The 25765-nt window shown below is 38.4% G+C and overlaps 1 protein-coding gene across 2 annotated transcripts in view; it reads left to right on the plus strand.

Annotated features, from left to right (window-relative positions):
* LOC119556905 (protein lozenge) overlaps window positions 1–23357 on the plus strand; it is a 33758-nt gene extending 10401 nt beyond the window's left edge. For both annotated transcript variants that reach the window (XM_037869390.1, XM_037869391.1), the window contains exons 4-6: window positions 8288–8488; window positions 21827–21988; window positions 22060–23357. In XM_037869390.1, the coding sequence (XP_037725318.1) occupies window positions 8288–8488; window positions 21827–21988; window positions 22060–23090 (1394 nt within the window). In that variant the 3' untranslated portion in view covers window positions 23091–23357. The remainder of the gene's footprint in view (window positions 1–8287; window positions 8489–21826; window positions 21989–22059) is intronic.
* The last annotated feature ends 2408 nt before the right edge of the window (window positions 23358–25765 follow it).

Raw genomic sequence — 25765 nt, forward strand, 5'->3', positions numbered from 1 at the left:
AAATGCTGCATATGACGGTTATTTTCCGTTAAAACTGACATTATTTAGAACCCTACCCCGATTTCTCTCCGTGCACAAACCAACACACAGAAAACTTTCGCCCAGGTGTCAGCAACAGTCCCAAAAGGCAACAGCACAAACAACAGCGACCCGGACAAGTTCGTTTTTTAATGAGCCAACGTCAACGTTGCCAACTCGCGTCTGCCGTTGACATTTGACAGATTTCCTAGGAGCTGCCGCTTAGATACTTTCCTTTTGGGGGCGGGGCAGTGGCAGTTTCTACTTATTTAGGCATTAGTCGGTAGGTGGACCATCCACCCAACCCGCCCCAAAAACCACCCACAAAGCCGCCCCAAGAAGTTCCAAAAGCCACTGCCCACCCATCCAATGACCTCGCCAGCTGGGTGTTTAGATACTTCGACTCCTGGGCAAAGATTCTTTCCGGCGACAGGCGGCATCGTTAGTGGAATTATAGTCGAATGAATTTCAACCTTGGCTACCCCTATTAACCTGGCATCTTAAATTCCAGTTAGCGCCTTTTAAACGAGTCCCAAGGAATTCGAAACGCCCATCTGTTTGAGGCTCTTTAAAATTACCTAATAAAAGAATTTGTAGAAAATGTTAAGTCTCGAAGCCAAGTTTGCATTTTCTAGGTAGATTTCCAGTTTTTAAAGTCCAATATTTAATATTTCTGTATACATAATTGAATAAAAAAATATATATTTTCAATACAAGTTTGTTTTTTATTGGAATGTACTTAATTAAGGAAGACTACTTTCATTTACCACCAATTTTATTTGATTAAGAACTCTAATAGTGTTCCAAATCATTATTCTTTATCAATCAGTTAATTTTGTAAGCTTAATAATGTAAACTTATAGATAAAAATTATCTGGTTAATTGAAAGAAAATGTAATATTTAATTTTAAAAGGTCAAAGCTGGAATTTCTTCAAGAAGTTAACCAATGAATTTTAAGGTACATACTTACATATATTTTAAGTATAGGTCAGGATTCCTAAAAATTGTTGTTTTCCAAAAATATCTATTTATATAAGGCTTTCTTCTAGACTAATCCGTCTGACTTTCTCTTTTTTTAAAGCTTAACTTGATGCTCCTTCTTCATACAGACGCTTTTTTCTTGGTGGGCGAATAAACAAGTTGAATTTTCTTTGCCGTTTGTTTGTTTGATTGTTTGTTTGCCTGTTGGCTCATAATGTTTGTTTGAACAGTGCGGGTGTGTGTGAGTCTGTGTGGGTGTGTTTGCGTATGTGTTTGCGTATGTGTGTTGGCCTTAAATTCCTTGTCGCTAAAGCATTTTGGCCAGTTTCGCTGGCGGATGAGACTGGAACTCCGAGTCAAAGGCGGTGGCGAGCGAGCGTTGCAAATATTTGCCGAGGGACAAGTATGCGCAATTAAAATTTGATTTAATACAAATGCACACACACACACACACAAACACTCAGAGCTGCCCGCACACAGATACGCACGCACACAGAGACAGGGACAGACTTGTGTTTGTTTGCATTCGTATTTGCCTGTTTGCTGGTGGCACACAGTATCCAATTTCGGAAATTACTTGCGCATCATCGGTCGGAAATTCCTTGAGTATCGAATGGAATTTAATTGAAGTCACGAATTCTCACAAAATTCAAGCAATCCACACACACACACACACACACACACACACTCGCCTACTCACATACACTTTACATACATTCTACATAAATAAATCAGATGGCACATTAACACTTCTTCGACCGTGGGGGTTGTTGTTGCCTTACATTTTCCTTGCGTTTGATGTTGAATTTTTAATTTTCATTAAGCAGCCGCCAGCCCTTATGACAGGTTTGTTTCCCTACCCCCTTTTCCCTGAATTTTCCATGGGGTTGCTAACTTCCGGTTGGTGTTCCCACACACACACTCACGCACACACTCGCATTTCTGTGTGTGTTTGCCGTGTGCTTAATTGATATTTGTATAATGAAATGTGTCACAGGATTTTCCTGCCCGCATCATCATATCCTGAGAAACAGCAGAAGGAGTTGCCGAAAACCCCAACTGGCCCTCAAGATTTGTTGACACTTTCCTGGGTTCTTAATTGTAAAATTCGGTTTAGCTCAAGGGAGCTGAAAAATATATAATTTTACTGATAATGAGATAAAGTATTTTATAATAAATAGAACAAATATTGCTTATAGCTTTACATGATTTAAATAATATCCAAATGAAGTTATAATCGTGTTACCTTTTTTCTTTTTCAAGATATGCCAATGTATTTTAAATAGCGATACCCCAGATTTTTCTTTATAAGGTTAAATGATATTTAAGTTATTTATATAGTAATTACAATAGGGTTATTAATTTGTACAATTAAAATGCTGTTAAATAATATTTAAATGTTACAATTCCTTATGTTGTCTTTAAGTAATTTATAATTATGACCTTATTTTTTACTGTCTTGAAAATATTATCTATTATTTTTTTTGTCCTTAAAACCTCTAAAGAAACCGAAATATAAATTTCCCCTTATCTTAACCTAAATTATATTGCTTTGAATTTATTTTTGTCAAGTTCTTATCAAAAGACACCCCACAAATTGCGGCACCAAAAATCTATATACATTTAAGTCAGGCTCCTCGAATTTCCCTCGGCCGAATGACCGCAATCAATAAATTCGCTTTATATACATATTATTTTTTACCATTTTTTGCTGTTCGCTGACTTTATTGTTTTGCTGGATGTTTAAAATGCGATAAATTAAATTAAATAGCTTAGTCCCTTTATTTGGCTACTTACAGATTATGTGACATTTATTGTTCACGCTTAAATCTTGAAAATTGCAATTTAGCGGCCGTCCTTTTTGGGGGACGATGGGTAATGGGTGGTGGGTGGTTTAGTGGGGGTGGCTTATCAGCTGGCCCCAAGGATAGAATTATGTCCTTGTCGCCATCGTCTTTGTCGCGTTTATTTTCTTTCCGCCTCCGTCTCAGCATCTTTTTTTCCTTGACTTTTTCTATTTTCTTTTTTTTTTTAAGGTTTTTTTTCAGATTTTTGTGCTGGTGTCGACGGTGCCGCCGCACAGTTGTCTCGAGTTTCCGTTTTAATAAACGTCGATTCCGGCTTCCTGTTTGGCAGCCCTGCGTATATCTCAAGACCCCAGTGTTTCGTCAACCAACCAACCAACCAACCCCGCCAAAATGGAAGGCCGTAATTGCTGGCAGCGTCTGGGGCTCCGTCTCATTTTCATCCTCGTCTCCTCGGCTGTGTCTTCATTTATTGCCAATATAATTTCTGACTTGGCTGGAAATTTAATTTCCTTTTCGGCATGTGAGAAAGTTTTTCCTTGCCTTTCCATCGCCATTTCGCCCGGCGGCCATGTAACATAAATCCAGAAATCCAGAAATCCTGCAGTCCTCTATCGCTTTTTGAAAAACAACGAAAACGGATGTCAACAGAGTCAAGAAGTTGCGCCAAAAAGGGTTACAATTTATGATTATTAAACCGAAACCAAGTGAAACTGAAACGCCTCCCACTCTCATTATTTTTGAAAACTCACCCTGGAAAAGCGGAAAAGCGCCTCGGGGGAAAATGGGTTGAGCCAAAAAGACAAAAGTCCGTTATAAAAATAATGATGATTCCAATATATGCAACAGAAAAAGTCAATAAAAAATCTTCACTGGAAATAAAATAGTAAATAAATAAAAAAAAGGAACAAGTTTGAATTCAATGGTTAAAAAGAACGTATCATCGCTTAAAGTTGTATGTACATGATTAGATATTTAAATTACAAAATTTTATAGGTGTAATACTTAAGAATTGGTAACCTATTGTTCAAGTTATGGGCTTCAAGGTAGCAGTTTTGGGTCACCATTCCGCAAATCATTGAAAAATTATATCTCAAAAATCCTGAAAAAATCCGTATATTATTGAAATGGCAAAAAGCATTGAACATTGTGGCAAATTAAGCCACTAGCTTAAAAAAAAAATAAAACTAGTCAAGTAATTCCCCCTATAAATGCAGTTTTGGGTCACCTATTGCCAAGTTTTTGATTCAAAAAAGGGAGTACAAAAATGGCTTAAAGTAAAAGTGGCCACATAAACAATCAACAAAGTGTCTTCAAGCAGTCTCAACTCGGCCAAGTCAAACGTGAAGGGAAACCCCCCCACCCATTTTGTCTTTTTTGCTATAAAATAAACATATGAATATTTATGACTGGCAAGGAGGTATACCAGTGCCTTTCGGGGGGTCAAAGTGGAGTTTATGCAAATAGACTGCCAAGAAAAAGAGACTTTCGACTGGACCGGAGCATTCTGCTGCGAAATGTAATGCCTAGATATATTTTTCAGAGGCTTAGGGCAAAGTTTTGAGTATGTGTAGGGGTTTCTTGGCCCCCCTTCATTTGATCCCCTGGCAAATCCTCGATGAAGCCCGGCCATTAAGTAAATTCGTTGGCATTAGGCAAAGTGTTGAAATTATGATCTGTTAAGTGTCTAAATACGAGCCGAGTGCCACTGGGTTTGGGCTTGTCCTGGGGGTTGCTCTCCTAGGTTGCTTGTTTCGCATCCTGCTGTATTTAAAATGTCATTTTGTTGTCAACCTCAGACTTCTTGTCTTATGTCAAATTATAATTATGGCGCCATGCTACTAACGACATTAACACAGGGCAAAAGGCAGTGGCAGTGGCAGTGGCAGTAGCAGCCATTAAATTGCCTAAGCATACGAACCCTTGTCGGTGTCCTTGCTGCGATGTCCTGGCCACCCACCACCCAACATCCCCCTTTGCCGCCCCCTTTTTTGGGGGGCGGTAGTCCTGCCTTCATTATCAGCATCGAAAGTTAAAATGCAGGCAAAGGCTTTGGCTTCTGCTACTGCTTCCACAGCAAATGAAACATTTTTGTTGTGCAAGGTTAAACGTTTCAAAAACTTTGTTTTAAAATCACTTAGCGCCCGGCACACACACTCGCGTCCACATAAATGAGCCACAGTGGAACTTTCACTCATAGAGATCTCCTTTTTTTAGATATTTTAAAAATTTAAAATAAAAAAAAATTCTTTAAAGTAAAAAAATAAATTATTTAGCATTTTCCAGCACATATATGTTCATTTTTTTTTTTGAAAACTTGATTTGTTATATATTTGTTTAAAATTAAATCTTTAGTATTTTTATTCTGAAGGCAATGTGGTTAAATCATTTTATGTGTACTTATAATGAAATACAAATTAATGGAATAATATCATTCAGTATTTCCTTTTTTTTTCTCTAGGTAATATGGCTAAGTTACTTTTATTAACAATAGTGAAATAAATACTTTTAATATTTTAGTATTTTGCGGAATTTCTTTAAAAATAAATTTTTGAGATTTTTTAAAATTTGGTAGTTTGTACGAATAAAAAAAAAATACATATCATAATATGTTTTACTATATCTTGTGGATTAATAAAATATTTTAATAAATGTCACTGCCTAGTTTTATTCACCAAATTTACAACTGCGATTTTGTTGCCTTTTCATTTAAGTTCAAAAACCAATTATTAGTTTTGGGTCCACTGTGACCCCACCCCACGCATATGTCACAGTTGGGTCCTGTTAAAAGGGTGCAGACTTTGTCCACATTGCCACCGAGTTGCCCCCACCCCCGCCCACGCCACTGCCACGCCCCCCTCGATTTTCCCAGCCCTTTTTCCGCATTTTCCAACTCCTTTTCCGTCGTCGTTGTCGTCGCCTTTTGCAAAGTGGTGATAATTTCTGCTTTGTTGCTAAAATGACAACATTTTAACCCAGCACACACACACACAAACATACACTTGGCTTTCCCCGCCCCGCCCCCTACAGAATTTTCCACACCTCCCCCCCGCCCACAGAATTTTCCACTTGCAATGGACGCGACTTGTGTCGACTTTTAATGGTTTTTCATCTTATTAGCAGGCAAAAGTTCTTTGTCGCCGTTGTTGTGGATGCCACGCCCCCTGGAAATGTAGAAGGGCGGGGGGCTGGTGGAAAATGGCTAACAGCTACAGATTTATTTGCAATTTTTGCTCATTTGGCAAAACACAAAAGCGAGTAAAGTAGAGCCAAAAACAAAAAAAAAACAGAACAGAAAACAAAAATAGACGACGCCAAAGTCTTTTGTCTTTAGCCACTTTGCGAGCCTTCTCTGGTTACTCCTTCTTGACTTGAAAATCCCCGGCCCCACCCCCCAGAATTTTCCCATTTCCCACCCGCTTTTCCAGCTTGTTGCTTTTGCTCTGCTGTTGCTGAGGGCGCATAATTAAAAAAGTTTCATTTCATTTTGTTGGGTTTCTTGGTTCGTTTCGCCTCTGTTTACGTTCATTTGTTTTCTTGCGTGGGTTTCTGGGGTTTTCCCCCCCCCCCCCCACTTTTCTAGATTTTCCACTGCAGCCGTTACAGCCCAGGGAAATTCAGACGTCGTCAGTTTGTTTGCTGCCCTTTGTCTTAATGATTACCGCCTTCTTGCGTTTTTTGCATGCTTCGTTTAATTTAATATTAATCTAAGAAGTTTGTTTGTTTTTTATGTGTTCTCCTTATTTGGCTGTAGACCAGAAAGCTGCAAATGACTCGGAATTATATGGTGGGGCTGAGGGTTCTAAATGGATTATGAGGCACATGACCACGGCAAATTTGCATACAAAAGTTACACATAGTGTTCTGTTAACAGATCATCAAGTCTTGTTACACAATATTTATTCAAAGGGTGTAATCGCATCTTGATGTTAATATTGATTTAGTGCTTCTTAAAAATATACCCAAAAATATTCCTTACATAGTATACGAAGGGGATACCTGGTAAACCATTAATATTGTATTAAAATTCGGTATTTACTGGAATATCCAAACATTTTTTAACAGTTTTTAAGAAACTAAAACAATATTAATTCACTCGAATTTAGTATATTTAAGGAGATTTCTTTTTTGTTTATTATTATTTTATATTTGTGTTTATTTTAGAATACATAATAATTTATTTTAAAATAATAATTTAAAATAATCTAAAGAGGTTTTTATTAAAATACTTATAAAATCATCTCCTTAAATATTACCTTTTACTAGGTGATCTACTAGAATATCTTAAAATATTTTAGAAAGATAAACGATATATAAATCTTTTTGTTTGGATATGATTTTTTATTTTTCCTTTATTGTACTAGAAGTATTCTCCAATTAAATTGAAGATCTCTCAGCACAACTCCCTTACAACTTAAGCATCCCCTCAGTGTTTTTTCACCTTTTGTTGATTAACTCAAGTATTTTGGCATTCAAAATGTTTGGCAAATGAATTTTATATTCGCGCGTCTGGGAGTTTCACTTTATGGATATTTCAAATATGCAGCGCACCGTTTAGGGGGTGGGTTTTTTCGTCTGTCAGGCGGTGGAGGGTTAACCGTGGTGGGGTTAAGGGTATGGTATCTGGGATTTGGAATATGAACCAGACAGCGCCGCAATAGTTGGCATGTCAAAGTCGCCGCATGCTACTTAATATTGCATTGGCTGCAAAGGAAGTGCATATAGTTGCATTCCCGATTTTCAGACCGATACGGCTTAACCCCCATAACCCCTGACCCCCAGCATCCTCCGCTCATCCATTCATTCATTCATTCATTCATGCCCCCTGCAAATCTGCATGTCTGCATTTTGGTATGTGTGTGTTTTTATGAAGCTTTCACAACTCCGTTGGGGGTTAATTTTCGCGGAAAGCGCTCCGTTCCCATCCGAAATTCCGAATCCGCACTTTAATTTCCATGTGCAGTTGGCGTTTTGGCCATGGCAACCCATAGGGTCATAGAAAATCTATAAATTCGCTGGATAATTTGCAGCTGCCGTGGGAGTGCCAAAAAGAGTGGGTGGCCGGTGTGGACCTGTGCCCTCTGATTGCCTGGGAATGGTCGCCGAAAATGAACATTTAATATTTCGCCGGGGATAGGAACCTAACAAAATTCCTTTAATAATTTTGAAAATCCCGAGTACAAGCATAGAACCTTAAATTATGTCAGGAAAAGGAAAGGTTCCTTTTAAAAAATGAAACGCACTTATAGAAAACGTAGCATATCCCTAAGTTTCAAATTCAATTTATATATTTTTTTTACTAATGTCTTGTATCGTGTAGCTTTTAAAGTGTAATGATCTCTATACCAATTTGTAAGTATAATTAAAAAGTTTATCAGCACAATGTAATAAACAAGAATGATAATATTTAATATTCCTTTCAGATTTTATGCATTTCGTTTCTAGTTAATATTAAACCCCATTTTAAAATCATATTTTTCAGGCAAGAGCTTCACCCTGACGATTGTCATCTCGACGAACCCCATCCAGATAGCCACCTACACGAAGGCCATCAAGGTGACCGTGGACGGGCCGAGGGAACCCAGATCCAAGGTGCGACACCAGGGATTCCATCCGTTCGCCTTTGGGCCACAACGTTTTGGACCGGATCCACTTATGGCCGGATTGCCCTTCAAGTTGCCAGGTAAGCGGAACAGGTTGAGCATTCCGGGGGAATCGGATTTGGAAGGCTTAGGCGATAACATCACCGCCACACTGGCAAAAAAAACTTTGATTTGACTATAATTTGCGGGCTTTAATACCTTTATTTCAAAAACCATTTCTAGAGAACATAAGTTCGATATATAAAGATAAAAGATAGAGATTTAAGCTCATTAACTATTTTAGGAATATTTCCCCAGATAAATACGATACAGGCTAGATTTCGGGTATTTTTTCCCAGTGCAGTGAGTTGAGCGGAGCTAAATTGGGAACTAAGCGGCTTTTGGGAAATGGCCTCAAGGGCTTGTCGCTCGTTAGACACCGAACCACACGTATCAATGTCAACCGGGCAGCCGGGGGTTAATGCTGATGGGCGGGAGTGCTGGTGGTGGGTTAAGGGCCAGGTGAGCTTATTGCATGTCTATTTTGGCCGCGGGCCACACGCGAAATTAGCTGTAAATAAATATACCTTTTATCCAGGGGTTAAACGAACCGAGGCCGAAATCCCGATGCCCGCGGCTTTGGGCCAACAAAGAGCTGAAAAATCCGGCCGGGTATAGGGATTGGCTAATGGGTTAATTAGAGATCTTTGCCTATAACCCGATAGGTCGGCAATATACCCCTCATTATGATAAGAACCCGTTCTGGGGTTTCCATTTCCATTTCCACCGATGGCCGCGAGCTTCCTTTTCGGGCTCATCGCCAATTGAGTTGGGCTTAGTCCTTAATGAGCTGACTTGCGCTTTTATGGATTGTGGGGTTAAGGGTTATGTCTAAAGAATTACGAAAAGTTGGCATTTTAAAGGGTTTCAAGTGGCTATGGAAGCCAGGCTAGATTAAGAGGTTTTTGGTGTCTCGACTTGTGTATAATACGCGACATACTACATTTCCAGTAAACTAAAACAACTACTTTTTGTTAAATATTTATTAATTTCAGTAAAGTATAGATTTAAAATTGCTTTATTAAAAAATTTACAAGCTTAATCTGACAAGAACTTAAACTACTTTTGTTCATAATATAGTTTAAAATGGATTACTCCTGAACAAATATTATTAATGAGTTGAGAAACCATCGTTCTAGGTGATGAAATATTTGTAGAAGTCCATAGTTATATTAAACTTTGGTTAGGAGTTTGCGCTTTTAAAGTGTAAGCAATCTTATAGTTTACTTTTACAAGTAGTTGACACCTGAACAAATAAATAAAACGACACATTTTAAATGAGTTAAAAACTACCATTCTTAGAGAAAACGAGTTCCTTAAAATCCATAATTATATTGAGCTTTGGCTAGATGCTCCTATAACTTTAAAAGTGTACTTTTATGTCATTATTTACAGAATACACTATAATTTTTAGTTATACAACACTTTAAAATTCCATAGTTATTTTAACCTTTGGTTAAGAGTTGCTATGACTTTTGGGCCACCTATTCCCAAGCGATTCACGGCAAAAAGTTAACCTAAAGTGCCCGACTTGGCCGCTTCATTAACACCTCAAGCCATTAGCATAAAGATGATGACAAATGAGGCGGGCAAAGGACGCAGGACGAAGCACGAAGGACGATGGGTTCCTGTCAATGCCACCCTGTGCTCAGCCGAATGTGTGCCCTATTTATGGAAACAGAGCGAGACACAATGGAGGCGACAATTATACAACAAAACAACAGCTTGAAAAATCCATTAAAATGATTTTAATCCTTTAACGAGTCACGAGAAGCGACTTGGAAGTGAGCATCGCGGGGGTTAAATGTAAACCCAGAAGCCCGAAAATCCCAATTCCGAGGACGAGGCCGAGGGTGAAGCCAAAAACCCAACCCTTAAGCCTTAAATTATTTTAAAGAGCCCCGCGCGACTGTTGCAACAATAAACACGCGATATAACCAGGCTGCGAACAAGGATAACGATGGCAAGAACGATTGTCCTTGGGGGTTGGGAATTCCGTGCCCCGGAAATAACCGAAAACAAAAAATAAGAAACAGTCGTCGCCTGGTGAACAAATCGCTTTTGATACGCTTTGATTTTATTAAAATTTAACAATTTCGCTATGAAATTTATGAGGCCTTCGGGTGGTTCAGTTCACTTCGATTTCAATTGGATTCGCTTCGGCGAAAAGGCTTACGAACCACTTGTTCTTTTGCGATTGTATCATTTACGATCTCACAATCAGTCTGCCTTAAGTGAGCAAAAATCCCTTGACTTTCTCTGCGATGCCTATGAAGAATGACTCTTGGGTTTATGTACTTAAAAGAAATTTTATTGGCTTAAAAAGGAATATTTTTAGGTTAATTGGAAATTTTTACTACCAAAAATATATATATTACAGACTAAATAAATTCAAAATAGTTCTGAAATCGTAATTTGTTTAATTAAAGTTACAGATAGTTAATCATCTCAATGAATTTCATTTTAATTAAATTGAATAAATTGTAATCAACGAATAAATTGAAATGGTTTTTTACAAAAATGAATTCCTTTTAACAACATTATTGTTTTTAATTTTATAGGAAGTGTTTTTTAACAACTGTTGAAAGGATTTTAAGAGTTTCTTGAGCTCAGTACCAAGTTCGCATGTCCTTGTCTAAAAACCTTTGGCTAAACTGTTACCCATGTCCTGGGGAATCACTTAAAGAAATAACTTGTGACCCCGGGGGAATTTGGAGGGGGATTCCCCGCCCCGCTCCACTTCGTGTGCAAAGTGACACAGCAGCTGAAAAAGTCTCAAAATTACATTAAAAACTAAAAGGACTTTGTGCCAGGACATGCGTGCGTGTGTTGGTGAGTAGTTTTTTGGCATACGGAAAACGTAGTTGACTCCTTTAACGGGATCTCGGGCTGCGTGTCAGGGAAAGTTTGCCAAATGATTAAAAGGACTCGGCAAATATGTGCGAGAGTAGTTGGGTAGCATGGCATAAAATATATAGTGGAGTGTCCTTTCCGCCCGGAGACGATGTAACGAAATAAACATAAAATGGCGTTGTAAGCAGAAGCACATTAGTGACAAGTTTCCAGAGGGTCCCCGGGACACTGAGCGAAAATATGCCCTAAAACGAAATGTTTGAATGCCCATTGATCGTTGTTTTAGGAAGGGATCATTGAACAACGTTTTAAACCGAATGCTATTCAAAATACATATGTAGGTATATGAAAAATATATTCAAAGATCTTAATTTTAAAAAGTTCTTAAATAGATTTTTTGCTGATAATTAGTGTCTTCAACAATTTCTGAAACCCAAAATCAATTATTTAAATCGTTTGAATAGTATTTACAGAAATACGATACATTGCTAAGAGAAATGTAAACACATATTAATTATAATTTAGTTAAATAATATATTACATAATATTATACTAATTATTTAATAATAATATATGTATTATATGCTATAATAGATTTCCTTTCTGTGCCTTTTCCGAAATTTCCCTACTTTCCTGAATTTCCACACATCCTTTAGAAGGTGCCACCTCGCTCTCTCCCCCTGCGAGTGTGTGTGTGTGGAAAAGTGGAAAATTTGTAGCTTCCGCAGCGGATATCCTGTTTCACACACGCCTTGCTCCTCTCCTCCAGCACACCGCCCCCCTCCCCCCAAGGTTCTTTTGATGAGCAAGGCGTGTAACTAAAAAAGTTTCGCGTTGCGTTTTTAGCGAAAATTATATTAAAATTTTGCGCTTGATGTAATTTATGTCATAAAAACCCCCAAAGAAAGGCGAAAAAAAGAGTTCCAAAAATGAGGCGACGATGCGCTAATGTTGTAAATGAATTTTCTGCTCGAATTAATTCCCACGGAACTTGGCAAGACAATGCCCGACATACGAGCGTATGATTTTTTCGCTATTTAAGATTATTTATTTAAAACCCCTTTTTTGGCCGAGTCGCCGTCAAAGGCGAAAGGCAAAGATCAAAGTGTGCTGACTCCACCCTTAAATGCAAATATATGTACGCATTTAAGTACACACACACATATGGTTATCCTGGTTATCCTGGATAAGGGTTTACGGTTTTTATGTTGAGGTTTTGGTCCAGAAAGTGAATACCAATCGAGGGAAGATCGCTTTAATTGGGTACCTTTAAGATATTTATATGTTGCAGCTTCTTTAAATGATATTTCGTTTTATTTTTAAGTAGTTCAAAAGGTGAAACTCGAATTTATTAAGTCCATTTTTTATTGACTTGTCTAATTCCTAACCCTTCTCTTGATCCAACGTGAACTAAAACTTAAGTACCCCACCTTAGAGATTTAGAAGATCGCTTAAATTGGGTATCTTTAGGATATTTAAATTTGGTAATAAATAAATAAATGTCTTAAAAATAAATACCATTATTGAAACTCACATTTACTTAACTTAATTCTTCATCACCATTGACTTGTCTAATTCTTAACCCTTCACTGGCTCCAACATGAACTTAAACTTCAATAGCTCCACCCCAAACCCCACCTGCAACATATTCTTTCATGTTCTTGCCCTTTCAACACTCCCACTTTTTTCCACCCCGGGGGTGACTTTCGCCCAAAGCCCTTAAAGGGTTAAACGCTGCTGCTTTTAAACAAGTTAATAAACTCGGCTGGCATCACCCTAGCCAAAAAATAAATAAAATATGCCAAAAAAAAAAGCGGGGTAAAGAATGAGATGATTTAGTACATATAATCAAACATGCAGACAGACGCACAAAATTTGCACAGTCACCGTGGGCAGTGGGGGGTTAAGGCGACGAGGCCTACAGCTCAATTTGCCAGACAAGAGCTAAGCACACACACACACACACGCACAGAGGGAGATATTTTAAAGTCATTGTCCTTGTGGGAGTCCACCCCCTCCCCCTTTTGGCCCGCTCCCCCAAGGACATATTACAGCATTGATTCAATTTCATGTCAATTTACGTGTCAATGCGACACTAATACGCCAAGGGTCGTGGCCTGTGCAAAAAATACTGAAAAAGGGAAGCTGCAAAATGGCAAATTTCAGGAGGGGTCTCAACAAGGTGTGCGTTTAAAATTATTTATAACATTTGCGAAAATATGTTTGCCGAAATGCCGGGGAAAACATTTTTTCCTTCGGCTCGCTGAGAAGTATGCTACCATTTGTTTTTTGGCAATAACTTGCGGCCTGTTTGCGCCTTGGCCTTCAGTTGTATGTGTGGGTGAGCACTGGGAGAAAATATGAGCGTTTTGTTTATAAGTTAAAAAGTTCAGCGAGTGAATATATTGTTGTGATATACAATATTTTATTTAACTAGACATTACGTTAATATTATTTACCTATTCGAATCATATATGTCATTTATTATACATAAAATGTTATAATATATCTATTAATCATTATATTATTTATATAGTCTATTTTAATTTGATTATATTTTTATTTATAAAGATTACTAAAATTAGTAAGTAAATATTGTTTATCTATTTAAATCTTATACTTAAACAATTTCATTTCAATTACTGAACATAATTTTATATTATCTATAAAATGATATTATATACATATTAATCATTATAATGATTACTTTGGTGTTAAAAATAATTAAATAAATATAAATTAAATATGCTAGTATAATTTTCTCTCTCTGTGGTTGTGGTGGTGATGGTGTGGCCTTGTGTGTGTGAGGTTGGCATGCCAAGGCAGCACACCCACACCACTTTACCCATGTCTCACTTATTGAACGCATGTGTTGACAACACTTGTGTAACGGTGAATTTGTGCGTATTGTGCGTGTGTGTTGGGGTGGGTGGGTGTGTGTTGATTTTCAGTGGGGGCTGGCAGATTCCGTTACCAGGGATCCCTGTCAGGAGCTTACAAAACAGCAACAAATTTGCCAAAACAATTTGCAAATCTACAACAAATACATGTAAATACTGATATGACAGACACTTTGCATGAAAAGGGGGTGGGAAAAGGGGGTGGGGGTGCGGCGACCTTTCACCTGTGGCGAATGCCGCCGATAAGTGATTGGCAACAGCTGCCTGGCTGGGAGGTCTTTATTAACTTGCTCCCTTTTTTTTGGTATTTTGCCGGCCGAGGCGAAGAAAATTGCGCGATTTTTACTTGTCTACCAGGGTTGCCAGGTGGCCAAGCAAAGCAGAGGTTGTCGGGGGGTCAGAAATATATTTCCAAATCGCAAAATTATTAAGTCACACAATGCTGTGTTATTAAAGATTTTTAAATTTAAATTTTACATTTTGGCCGAGGCGAAGAAAATTGTGCGTTTTTTACTCGTCTACCAGGGTTGCCAGGTGGCCAAGCAAAGCAGATGTTGTCGGGGGGTCAGAAATATATTTCCAAATCGTAAAATTATTAAGTCACACAATGCTGTGTTACTTAAGATTTTTAAGTTTAAAGTTTACATTTTTGAACTTTGTAGCTTCTTAATTTCAAATGGAACCAAAAAAACATATTTAAATATTTCATATAAATAAGACAATGAAAAGCTCTAAAATATTAAGCAGACAGTTTACTATATGAGGGTCTTAACTATAAACTATAATTTAACTTGCATTTGGAAGCCCATAAATTAATTTTGAAAATAAATATATTATATTATTTATCATTCGGCAATTGCATTTATAAATTAAGGTGAGAAATAACAGGTTTTATAATATTCCTTAAATATACAAAAATAAAATGAATAAAATATATCTACTACTTGGAATAAATGTTTCTGTTTATTTTAATGTGTAGCTAGCTTAAATCAATTTGATTTTCAAAAGCCAAAGGAGTTCTGTTTAACTTTCTTCATTTTAATTTTAAGCTTAAGCTAAAAGTATAGTTATTGACTGGAAAAATCTCCGCAACTGTTTTGTAAATCTACTTCTTAATAAATAATATAAATATTTTGGGCAAAAAAGTATTATACAATTTCTTTAGTTAGCAGTTGTTGGAGTTTTTTAGAATATTGACGCGCTTTCTTTTTTCTGATCAAAATGTTTATTCATTTCTGCTAGGCCATGGAACATTTCTAGAAATTTATAACTTGCAGGAAATAATATATTTTTTAATCTTGTTCTTTCATTTTAATATTATTCATTTAATATTTTCTTTTGTTATTATATTACTTGAAAACCAATAAAGGCACTGGAAAATAATGAAAGCCAGCGGCAAAATCAAAGCAGCCGCCGCGATGTCCGCGCTGAACGGAAAACAGCAACAGAATTTCCTTGCTTTCTTTATTTTCCGACTGCCGCCGGCGTCGCTTTTCCTTTTCCCTTTGTGTTTGTGTTGGCGTTCATGACGCTGATGCGCAGCCGTCGAGTTTTCTGCTCTCGGCAATTTTGAGTGAAACTCGAGCGGATTGGAGTGAAAATGCGAGCCATGTACTTGGGCGATTTCCCCTGATTCGTCGGCCGGGCTCAAAGTGGGAAAATCGGTGGGTTGGCGAGCGGGGGTGGTGCTCAAAACAGTAGCGCCTCCCCCGCTCAGCCCATTCAAAAAAAAAAAAACCACCCGCCACCCCCTTATTTTGTGGTGAGTTAGGAAACCGGCTTGCTTTTCTTTTTTTTTCTCCTTTTTTTGCCCCCCCGTTCCTGATTTTCCAAGGCAACGTCTTGTGGTGAGAAATTGTTGCGCGCCGCTGAGTTTTTTCCTTTTCCATTTTTATTTTTCCAGCAGCAGCAGCGGCGGCAGCAGCGTTTTCTTTGCCGCTCTTCGGGCGAGCTGTCGCCTTTCGTTTTCATTGTGGGCGGCTGGGGGGCTTTTCCGGGAGTGGGCGGATTTTCCTGCTTTGCCGGCGGAATCGCAAATGCCGTCGGTGGCATAGAAATTTCAGCGCATTTGCCGACGGCAAGTCGTTGGGATCGCAAAGTTTCTTGGCGATAATAATTAGAAGCCAAGGAAACTACTACCAAGATGTTAAATAAAATAAATAACCTAAGCGAGTAAATAATTATAGTTTTGCACAATTTAATTTATAAATTTAACACTTATTTTCTTTAAAATTAATATTGAAATATAAGCTTATATGTTTTTAAAATTTATTTATATTTATTTCTTTAAAATTATAATTATTAAATTGAATATATGATTGCAACTATATATTTAAATCATAATAATAAAGATTGGCAGTTTTTATACATTTAAATTATCCTTTTTATATTTGCTTATAACTCTATTAAAGTGAAATCTCTAAAGGAATTTTATAATTTCAACATAGATATTCTAATCCATTGCTTTTAAGTAAAGAAGGACCAGTTTTTATAACATATACCTTTTTGTCCAACAAATAAATTTGATTTATTTTGTTTTAGACTTGCACATTACTTTGTAAGACCCTGTTTATAATTTAAAAACACTGTTTAACTCAATTTGCTGAACATTATTGGCAAGGTTTTAAGTTGCTATTTTTTAGCTATATAAATATTTATGTTTTTCTTAACACAGAAAAAATGTAGTGTACAAAATATTATACATTTTATTATTGACAAGATTATAATTTAAAAACACTGATTAACTCAATTTGGTGTATATAATTGAACAAGTTTTAAATTGTTATTTCTTAGCTAGATAAATGTTTATGTTTTTCTGAACACAGCAAATATTTAGTGTACAAAAATATTATTCATTTTATTATAGCTACAAATATAACATTAAAATGTTCCTTGAAATTAAAAAACAATTAATGAGGGGAACCTAATAAATTTTTAAATATTTTATTATAATTAAAATTTAGATTTCCTCCAGATTTCTTTGGTTTCTTGGCCGACAATCGAGCGCACTTTCTGGCCAAAGTTTATATGGCGGCAACAAGCATACGCCCTGTGTGCCCGTCGCATGCTTGTCCTGCCCAATCCCTTCCCAATCCCTTCCCAATCCCTTCCCTTTCCCCTTCCCAACCCCTTCCCTTTCCCTTCCCTTTCCCTTCCCAAACCCTTCCCAACCCCTTCCCTTTCCCTTAACCCATGGCAACCAACCAGAATCTCCCCACAATGCGGTACCCAAAAATGGCAAAAACAAAAAAAAGCAAGATAACCGAAACCTAGGAAGAAAGTCTAGAAGAAAAGAAAGCGGAGCGGCGGGAAAAGAAAGCCGAAGCGTAGGACGCCGGACTCATGAAAGCTTTTTGCGGCGCACCAATGGCACCGCGTTATGCTCTTACACACACTACCGAGCAGACACACACACATGGACAGGGGGAGGGTCCTGGGAGAGTCCTTGGAGGGAGAAAGTGGGGGTGTGGGAGGCGACTTTGAGAGTGTCCCAAGTGGGAATTCACTCACACAGAGCAGCCATCGACGAATACCGTTACGTGGGGGCAAGACAACCAAAACAAAAAAAAGCAGAAAAGGAAAATGAAAATGAGAATGAAAAACGGGACGAAAGGAAAAGCGCTGGGAAAGCGGTGGAAAAGCCGAGGAATGGCAAACCCAAAACTGACACCAAAAGCGGCTAACCCTTTATCGCACATAGGGTTTCCTTACAGGACCGCATATTTAGGTTGCAGTTATGGGGTCTCTCTCCCTCTCGCTCTCCCTGTCTCGCTCGCACACTCTTCCTCTCTCTCTCTATCGCAGTTGAGTGTGTGTGTGTGTGTGCTTTGGACACAGACAGTGGCATACATATGTACATAGTTTTGGGTTACCCAAAATCGACGTGATGTTATATTATATGGAAAACACAATTTGCTCAACGGTCTGCCATCGCCTCTGCCGCAGTCGCAGTCGCAGTCTCAGTCGCTGCCTCTGCCGCAGTCGACGTCGACGTCAACTTTAAGTAGCACTCGAAATCGTGGGCGGTAACGATTTCTATATGTGTGTGCAATGGAACCTAGAGGAAAAATGTAGGAGTTAGGAAAAATAAGTAGGGGGGGGTACCAAAAAAAGGGTGTAAAAATAGTGGTAGATGGGCAGAAGTAGGGAGCTCTATGGGGCCATAAGTAGGGGGGATATAACGATCCTTGTACTTCTGCGGACCGTTACTACTGCCATTTTGCGTGACACAACTATAAAATGGTGTCCCAGCTGGTAAAACACCAGAACACGAAATATACAAATGTACAATCCAAAAAGGATTTTATATAAATAAGCAGCAAAACAAGATGGTAATCAGAAAAACTATAACCACCATTATATGTTTATTATATTATATTATCTATTATATATCATCTATTATATATCTTCCATATTACTTTGATAGATTTCCTAACAAAGGATCTAAAATTAAGGAAATATATTTTTCTAACAGTTCTAAAATCTTATAAGGAACCATAAATCCCACCTATTTTGAACAAAAGAAAAAAAAAAGGTCATTAAAAATCAGTGTGCTTAGAAAATGAATTTAGTCCCAGCTGGTAAAACACCAGAACACGAAATATACAAATGTACAGTCCAAAAAGGATTTTATATAAATAAGCAGCAAAAATCAAGATAATAATCAGAAAAAGCTATAACCACAATTAAATGTTTTATATTATATCATCTATTATATATCATCTATTATATATCATCCATATTACTTCGATAGATTTCCTAACAAAGGATCTAAAATTAAGGAAATATTTTTTTCTAACAGTTCTAAAAGCTTATAAGAAACCATAAGTCCCACATATCTTGAGCAATAGAAAAAAAAAGATCATTAAAAATCAGTGTGCTTAGAAAATGAATTTAATCTCAAGAGCTCAAGTGACAATATTATACAGGGGGTTAAGAACTAAAATTGTTTTTAATTTTCCCGTGTTGTTAAGGTTGATCCTCCAGCCAAAGACATTAAATAATGAAACCATCTTGTAAGCCCCTTTCAGTGGAAAAGTTTGAAAGGCTCTTTGGCAGACAATGGGTGCTCAAACGAAAGTTGCCATCTCAGTGACATCCGTTGCTATATAGTGCACATATATATAAATGGCACTATATTGAAGTGCACACCCACCGATTGTTTTTTGCCCGCCTTTGTTTTGACTGAGCAGCAAAAGTTTCCATCGAAAAAGACGCCAGACATGGCGAAATGTCGAGATGATGACAACTTCCACTTGTCGCAGTTTGACCCAGTTTTCCGCATTGTACCGATATCAATGACTATATACATAGATATATAGAGAGCTATAGATACAGATACAGATACAGATGTAGGTGTAGGTGTAGATACGGATGTGTGTGCGGGTGGGAAAATGAAAATGTCATGCAGCCATGCCAATCAAGTAATGCAGCTGCCTCAAGACGCAAGACGCTGTTCGAGACGGTGGGTGGGAAAATGTGGTGGGAAAAGTGGGCGGCAAGTGGGCGAAAAGTGGGTGGAAAGTGGGCGTGGGTGGTGCTGCAGTGGTTCGTTTGGTTGGTTCGTTGGTGTCACATTTTCGGTGAAATTTTGGTTTGCAAACTTTGGCAAAACTTGGCCAAGTATTTGGCCTCAAGTGTGTTAAAACGAGACGGAGACAAACCAGCCAGTCCGCCGGCGAAAGAGACGGCTAGATGGGTGCGCGAAAGAGAGAGGGCGAGAGTCCGGGCATGTGAGTGTATTGTGGTCGGTCTGCCGCCGGAGAATTCTCCGCTCCGCTCTTCTCTTGGCAGCCATCTCTTTCGCTCGCTCAGCTCCGTCTTGGCGTTTTCTTAAGCCTTGGCTCGGCTCCTTGCAATCACCTACAGTCAGAGAAAATGTGATGTACTTGGTGGCAAAACCAAGTATATTATTTTATGATGTTTTATAAAAAAACAATACTACGATTTATAGATTCAAGAAGTGATATTTTTTATTTAAAAAGGCAAAGAATTGCTTAGCCTAAAAAGATGCTACTATTTTCGTTACATTTTTAGGACCAACATTAGTTTAAAAATAAGTAACTTGATTTTTTTGGCTATAAAACTATATTAGTTTCAATATATTTTTAAAATATGTCATAATTATCAATGTGAGTATCCTTTTTGTAAGTTAACATTATACATTTCATTACCATATATATGTTTTCCTTATATTTTTGGCAATGCAACCCACAGTTTTTGAATTTTTTATTTAGCTCAATACCTACAAAGCCTTATAACACTCATATCTTTTTGGTGAGCATTATTGGTAATACCCCTGCCCCACATGGCGTATGTGTGATATTTTCTCCGAGTGTTATTTGCGGCTCCTTCTGGTCCTTTTGGCTCTGTCGCCGTCGGCATCGCCTTCAGCCATCTTATGCTGCATCTTCCTTCGGGCTTCTGGCCAGGACGGAGGCATCCTGCAGGATGCCCGCAACTGTGGGCTGCCACTTGATGGCGGCCACATGGACATGGGCGGCCCAGGGGCAGCCGACAGGGATGGAGCGATTGCCATGGCGAGAGCGAGACGCCACTGGCTGGGGTATAATTTTAATGAATTTATTTAGGAGTTTGTCATATACATATACAAAAGCAGCAATGGCCGCCATTGCAAAGGGGCTGGGTTTTGGGGGGGGGGGGGTCTAAAGCCCCCTTTCGAAGGGGTACTCCTTGGCCAATGTTGTTTTGCAGCAACCGAAATGTGCGGCAGCATTTTTGGTCTTGCACAGTGGGCTATATGTGGTCGAGACGAGGCTTTTGGCTCTTGGCTGCTGGCTCTTCTGGCCCCCATCTTGGCCCTCGTTTTTCTGCTCTTGGCTAATTTTTTCGGGCTGCGAGATTTCGGTTATTGGTCTTGGCATTGCACTTGGCGCCCCCCAAAGGATTTGGCCGGAATGAACTGGCTTTTGGGGCCCCATGAACTGCCCATCTGGAAGCTCTTGTGTATAAATTGTAGCTTAAATAAATAAATACAAATGTGTACTTATTATAAAGGGCTTGAAATTTAATTAATCTAATGTGATTACAAATATTATAAGGAAAATATATATTTTAAAGGTTACCCTTCTTCTAAAATGCAAGGCGTGGGGCCTTAATTTTAAATGCCTTTTTACTTTATTACTTTCCGACCTAATCGTTTTAAAATTATTATTATAAGAATGTTTATTAGTTAAATTCAGATTAGAAAACCTTTTGAAATAGAAAACAAAATTCTAAATGTATAATGTGCTTATATTAATTAGCTATATAATTTCTATAAAACAGACAGGAACTATACCTTTTTAAGTCATTCTTAAAATCAGTTTTTCGTAATTGTTTCAATATTTAACTATTTAAATTTTATAATAATAAAACTAAAGTGATTTTATGGTTAATTGTTTGTTTTGCTTCTGATATTTTGGAAAATGATTTTATGGATTATTTTGTTTATAAAATACTGGGCTTAGTTATGTTGAAAGAACTGCAAAAATTAAAAGCTCTGTAGAAGTACATATTTTTTGTTAATTATTTTGATTAACCTACGATTTGAGCTTGTTAAAAAAATTGCTAACGTCTTTTATGAATGCCAATCCTAACTCAACTTTTTGTTCTTTATCCTTGCAGGATTTGCCCACCATCTGGTGGGGATGCACAGCCACCTGCATGCGCCCGATTGGCGTGCCCACATGGCCTTGGGCGGTCGCCCGGCCGCCTTTCCCGCCGCCCCCTTTTTCACCCACCATGCGGCGGCCTTTCCCACCGCCACTGGCCTGCGTGGACTGAGCGGTTAGTTCGAGAGATATTTCTTTTAAGTTATATGTTAAATAAAATATAATATAATGCATATTATTTCGCAGGGGACAGCCAGCATCAGCAGCAACTGTCCACCGTGGGGGCGGCACACAGCACCACCAGTCCGGAGGGTTCCCCCACCACCACCACCACGAGCGGTACGCAGTTGAGCGCCTTTGTCCAGCCGCCGATGACGTCATCGCCGCCGCCGATCACCAGTTTGCAAAATGATAATAATAACAATAGCAGTCATAATATTGATGCGGGCTTTGAAAGCGATAGCATTTCGGTGACGGGATCGCCGCGGAAGAGCTTGGGTTCACCTTTGACCCACGACGAGGAGGAGGCGGAAGCGGAGGCGGAGGGCGAGGGGGAGGCGGAGGCGGAGGAGGCGGAAGTGGGCGGCCTAAATCTGAATCTAAATAATGGTGGCATCCAAAGCTCCCTGAGTGAAAGTTCCCCCGGTTCTGGTGGCGCCTTCACCGCCCTCATTCAACGCAGTGGCAAAAATCCCACGGATTTATTTGGAGGCTTTGCTGCCGGAGGAGGAGGAGGCGGAGGAGGAACAGGAGCAGGAGGAGGAGCAGGTGGCAACCACTTTGCACCCAGTGGACACAGCTTCAATCCCGCCCTGGCTGCCCAACTCTTTTTGCAGAGCCCACTCTTGCCGCAATCGAGCCAATGGCTGTATACCCAGCTATATGGCAGCTACAGTGATCTCCCATGGTTAAGGAACGCGGCAGCGGCGGCGGCGGCTTCCAATATCAATCCCAGCCAGGAGATACCGCCACTGGGCAGCAGCAGCAGCAGCACCACCGGCAATCCCGATCACGACGGCGTCAATCTGATCAAGCGCTGCGTGACCCTGATAACCCACAATCCGCCGGATGCGGAGAATGCCAATCCGAATGCCTCGCCGCCGGTCAGCTCGACGCGACGATCCCCGTCGCCGGTGGAGACCATCGATCTGGATGACGTCAGCACCACCTCGCGATCGGCCAGTGGGTCAAGCGGTCACGGGGGCGGCGGTGGTGGGGGCGGACCCATCAGGACGCGAACCCCAAAACCATCGGCGGATGTCTGGCGTCCCTACTAGCGGCTGGCGGCCGCCTTGCTCGGCACTTGTCTGGCGGCCCAGGGTCACGGGGGCGGCGGGGTGGAAGGTCACAGGGAGGAGGATCTGCAGGATCGGGACACCTAGCTGTTCCACAGTACTGGAAGAGAAATCATGAAGGGAAAAATCATGGGGCAGCAGCGAGCTTGTGGTGTTGTGAATAGTCGCCATATCGCAGCTGGCGGGGATTGCTTCTTGAATTTGTCAGGCCATTAAAAAAATGTATATTCTTTTATAACATATGCTATTACAAAGCAGAGAATTTGAATTTCGCATAGGTACTTCAATTATTTTTTATATTATACACTTATTTTCTAAGGACTGGCCTATTATTAGCTATGTGTAACACCTGAGCTTTTTTGAGATCCTAGCATTTAAAACTATAGCAAAAATATAAATTTCTCGCAAGACTTTTAATTATTTTACCCTTGGTAATACACTTACTTATTAAATGTTATGAAAACTTTTTAATTTCTATAATACTTAGATGTTTTTTTAGTTTAGATCTTAGATCTCAAAGATATAGCAAAGAATGGAAATTTCTCATATGAATTCTAATTGCTTAGTAAATTTCTTTCTAAAGATTGGCTTAAACTCAAGCCTTACTAAAATCCTAAATGACAATTAACTTTTTGGTTAACCGGATGTTTCAACATTAAACGACATTTTAAGAGCAAGGTGAAAATAATAAATACCTTAAATAAATTCATATTTCACAATAACTAACTTAAAGTGGCAAAAAGATCTATATTCCAATGTTAAAGATCCTTGCCAATGCACTTTCATATTCCATCAATTGTCATACATTTCAGACTTTTATTACTTATTTTATATACTTTTAAAGCCAAACATTTAATGACAAATGACAAATTCAAGGAACAAAATTCGCATTAAGTAATTTTTTGTTTTTTTTTAATGGTCAACCCTAATGTAAGTGGCTCACATATCGAATTTAAATCAATTAGCATGGCCCTAAGAATCAAATATATATATAAACAGTTGCAGGCGGGGGCTCTCATACATAATATATACGAATATATGCGAGATTTGTGTACATTGAACATATATATATATGGCTCTGTATTTCCCCCTCCTAAATCAATATTGCAAGAAATTAAACACACATAGATGTTAAGGAAATACCATTTTTTTTGCAGGACACAGAAAACGTAAGGATATGAAAAGCGGAAGGAAATAATAATAATACATATTTTAAAATTTATTAAAAATAAATTTAAGTAATGACATAGAACAAAAAGACACTGAAACACAGACACACACAAACATACACCGATTTGTATATAAGGTACTTGAGTAGTGTGCCAAAGATTCGTTAATAAAAATTTCAACTAAAAGAATTCATTTGATAAATGTTTTAAAACGTAGGAGGGAATTTCAATTCTAATATATACACATAAATATATTTTTAAAAATGGAAATTTAATTTAAGCACTTAACATTTTTAATGTTATAATATATATATTATTATTATATATATATAATAATATATTTTTAAAATCTATATCCGCTTCATTTAGTAAACGGCGAAATGATTTAATCAATTTAAAGCAGTTTTTCCAAAGGCATAATTATATCTTAAAAAAATTAGGACAAGATACACTTTACAAGTAATGGGGATCAGGCTTAATGCACCCCATTTATAGGCCACATTTTTTTTTGAAGCCCCATTTAAGGGTATGGCAAAATCCAGAAGCCGCAGAGAAAGACAAAAAGCGTGTGAGTGAGAGGTAAAGCGGGGATTTGGATAATCAGCGCCGCCAAGAAAAGCTTTTAAGAAAATTAATTCACCCCTGCCCAAGTCCCTTGAAGGGGTTAACACAAATATAAAGCGGAAAAGGAGAATTGAATTTATTGCCGGAGAGTCTTTGGCGGAGTTTTTGGCGCAAATAGAAATCTGGCCAAATAAAAAGTTTAAATAAATGGTCAAACTTGAAAGCGAAAAAAGCCAAACAGAAAAATCCTAGAAAAGGGTCTCTCGTCTGAAGGATAAATTGCAAGGAATGGGGCCAAAAAAAAAAGAAAAAACGACTTCCAACTTGTGACGTGTACTGGGTACAATTTTTGGCCCAAGCAGCTTATTTAAGTCGTGCGAATAATGAATGAGTTTTCCAGTTTTCCAGCTTTTCAGCTCATATTAAATGAGCTTGGCGGCGATCCAAGAACGTAGCTCTGCGCTTTTCTTTCACTTTTTCTCGCTTTTCCTTTGCCTAATGAAGCATAGAAACAATTAGCGAATGGCTTCTAAGACGACAAAAAAAAAAATGGGAAAACAAGGGGATTATCCCCTGGCGAACCCTTTTGGTTAATGTAATCACTTGTGTTAATCCGAGATTATTTATCTTATTCTTGTTGGGTTGGAAACTTTCGTTAACTCTTTTATTCCACTAAGTGGGTGTTGGGGAAATAATGGTTATAACGCGACTTGTGTATGCTTAAGATTATTATTTGGGATTGTAAAAATTATATGTTGGGAAAAATGAAATATACACCTTTCTTATCCTTAGAGCTTAATCTTTCTTTGCAGCCCTACAAAACTCATTTGTCAAGTGGCCCACTAATCCCGCCCATATGTGAACCCCATTATTGAGACATCATGTGTAAGTAAAGAAAAGGTTTACCTAGCGTGCTCGAATCAG

Source organism: Drosophila subpulchrella, chromosome X (genome assembly GCF_014743375.2).
Source record: "Drosophila subpulchrella strain 33 F10 #4 breed RU33 chromosome X, RU_Dsub_v1.1 Primary Assembly, whole genome shotgun sequence".
NCBI lineage: Eukaryota > Metazoa > Arthropoda > Insecta > Diptera > Drosophilidae > Drosophila > Drosophila subpulchrella.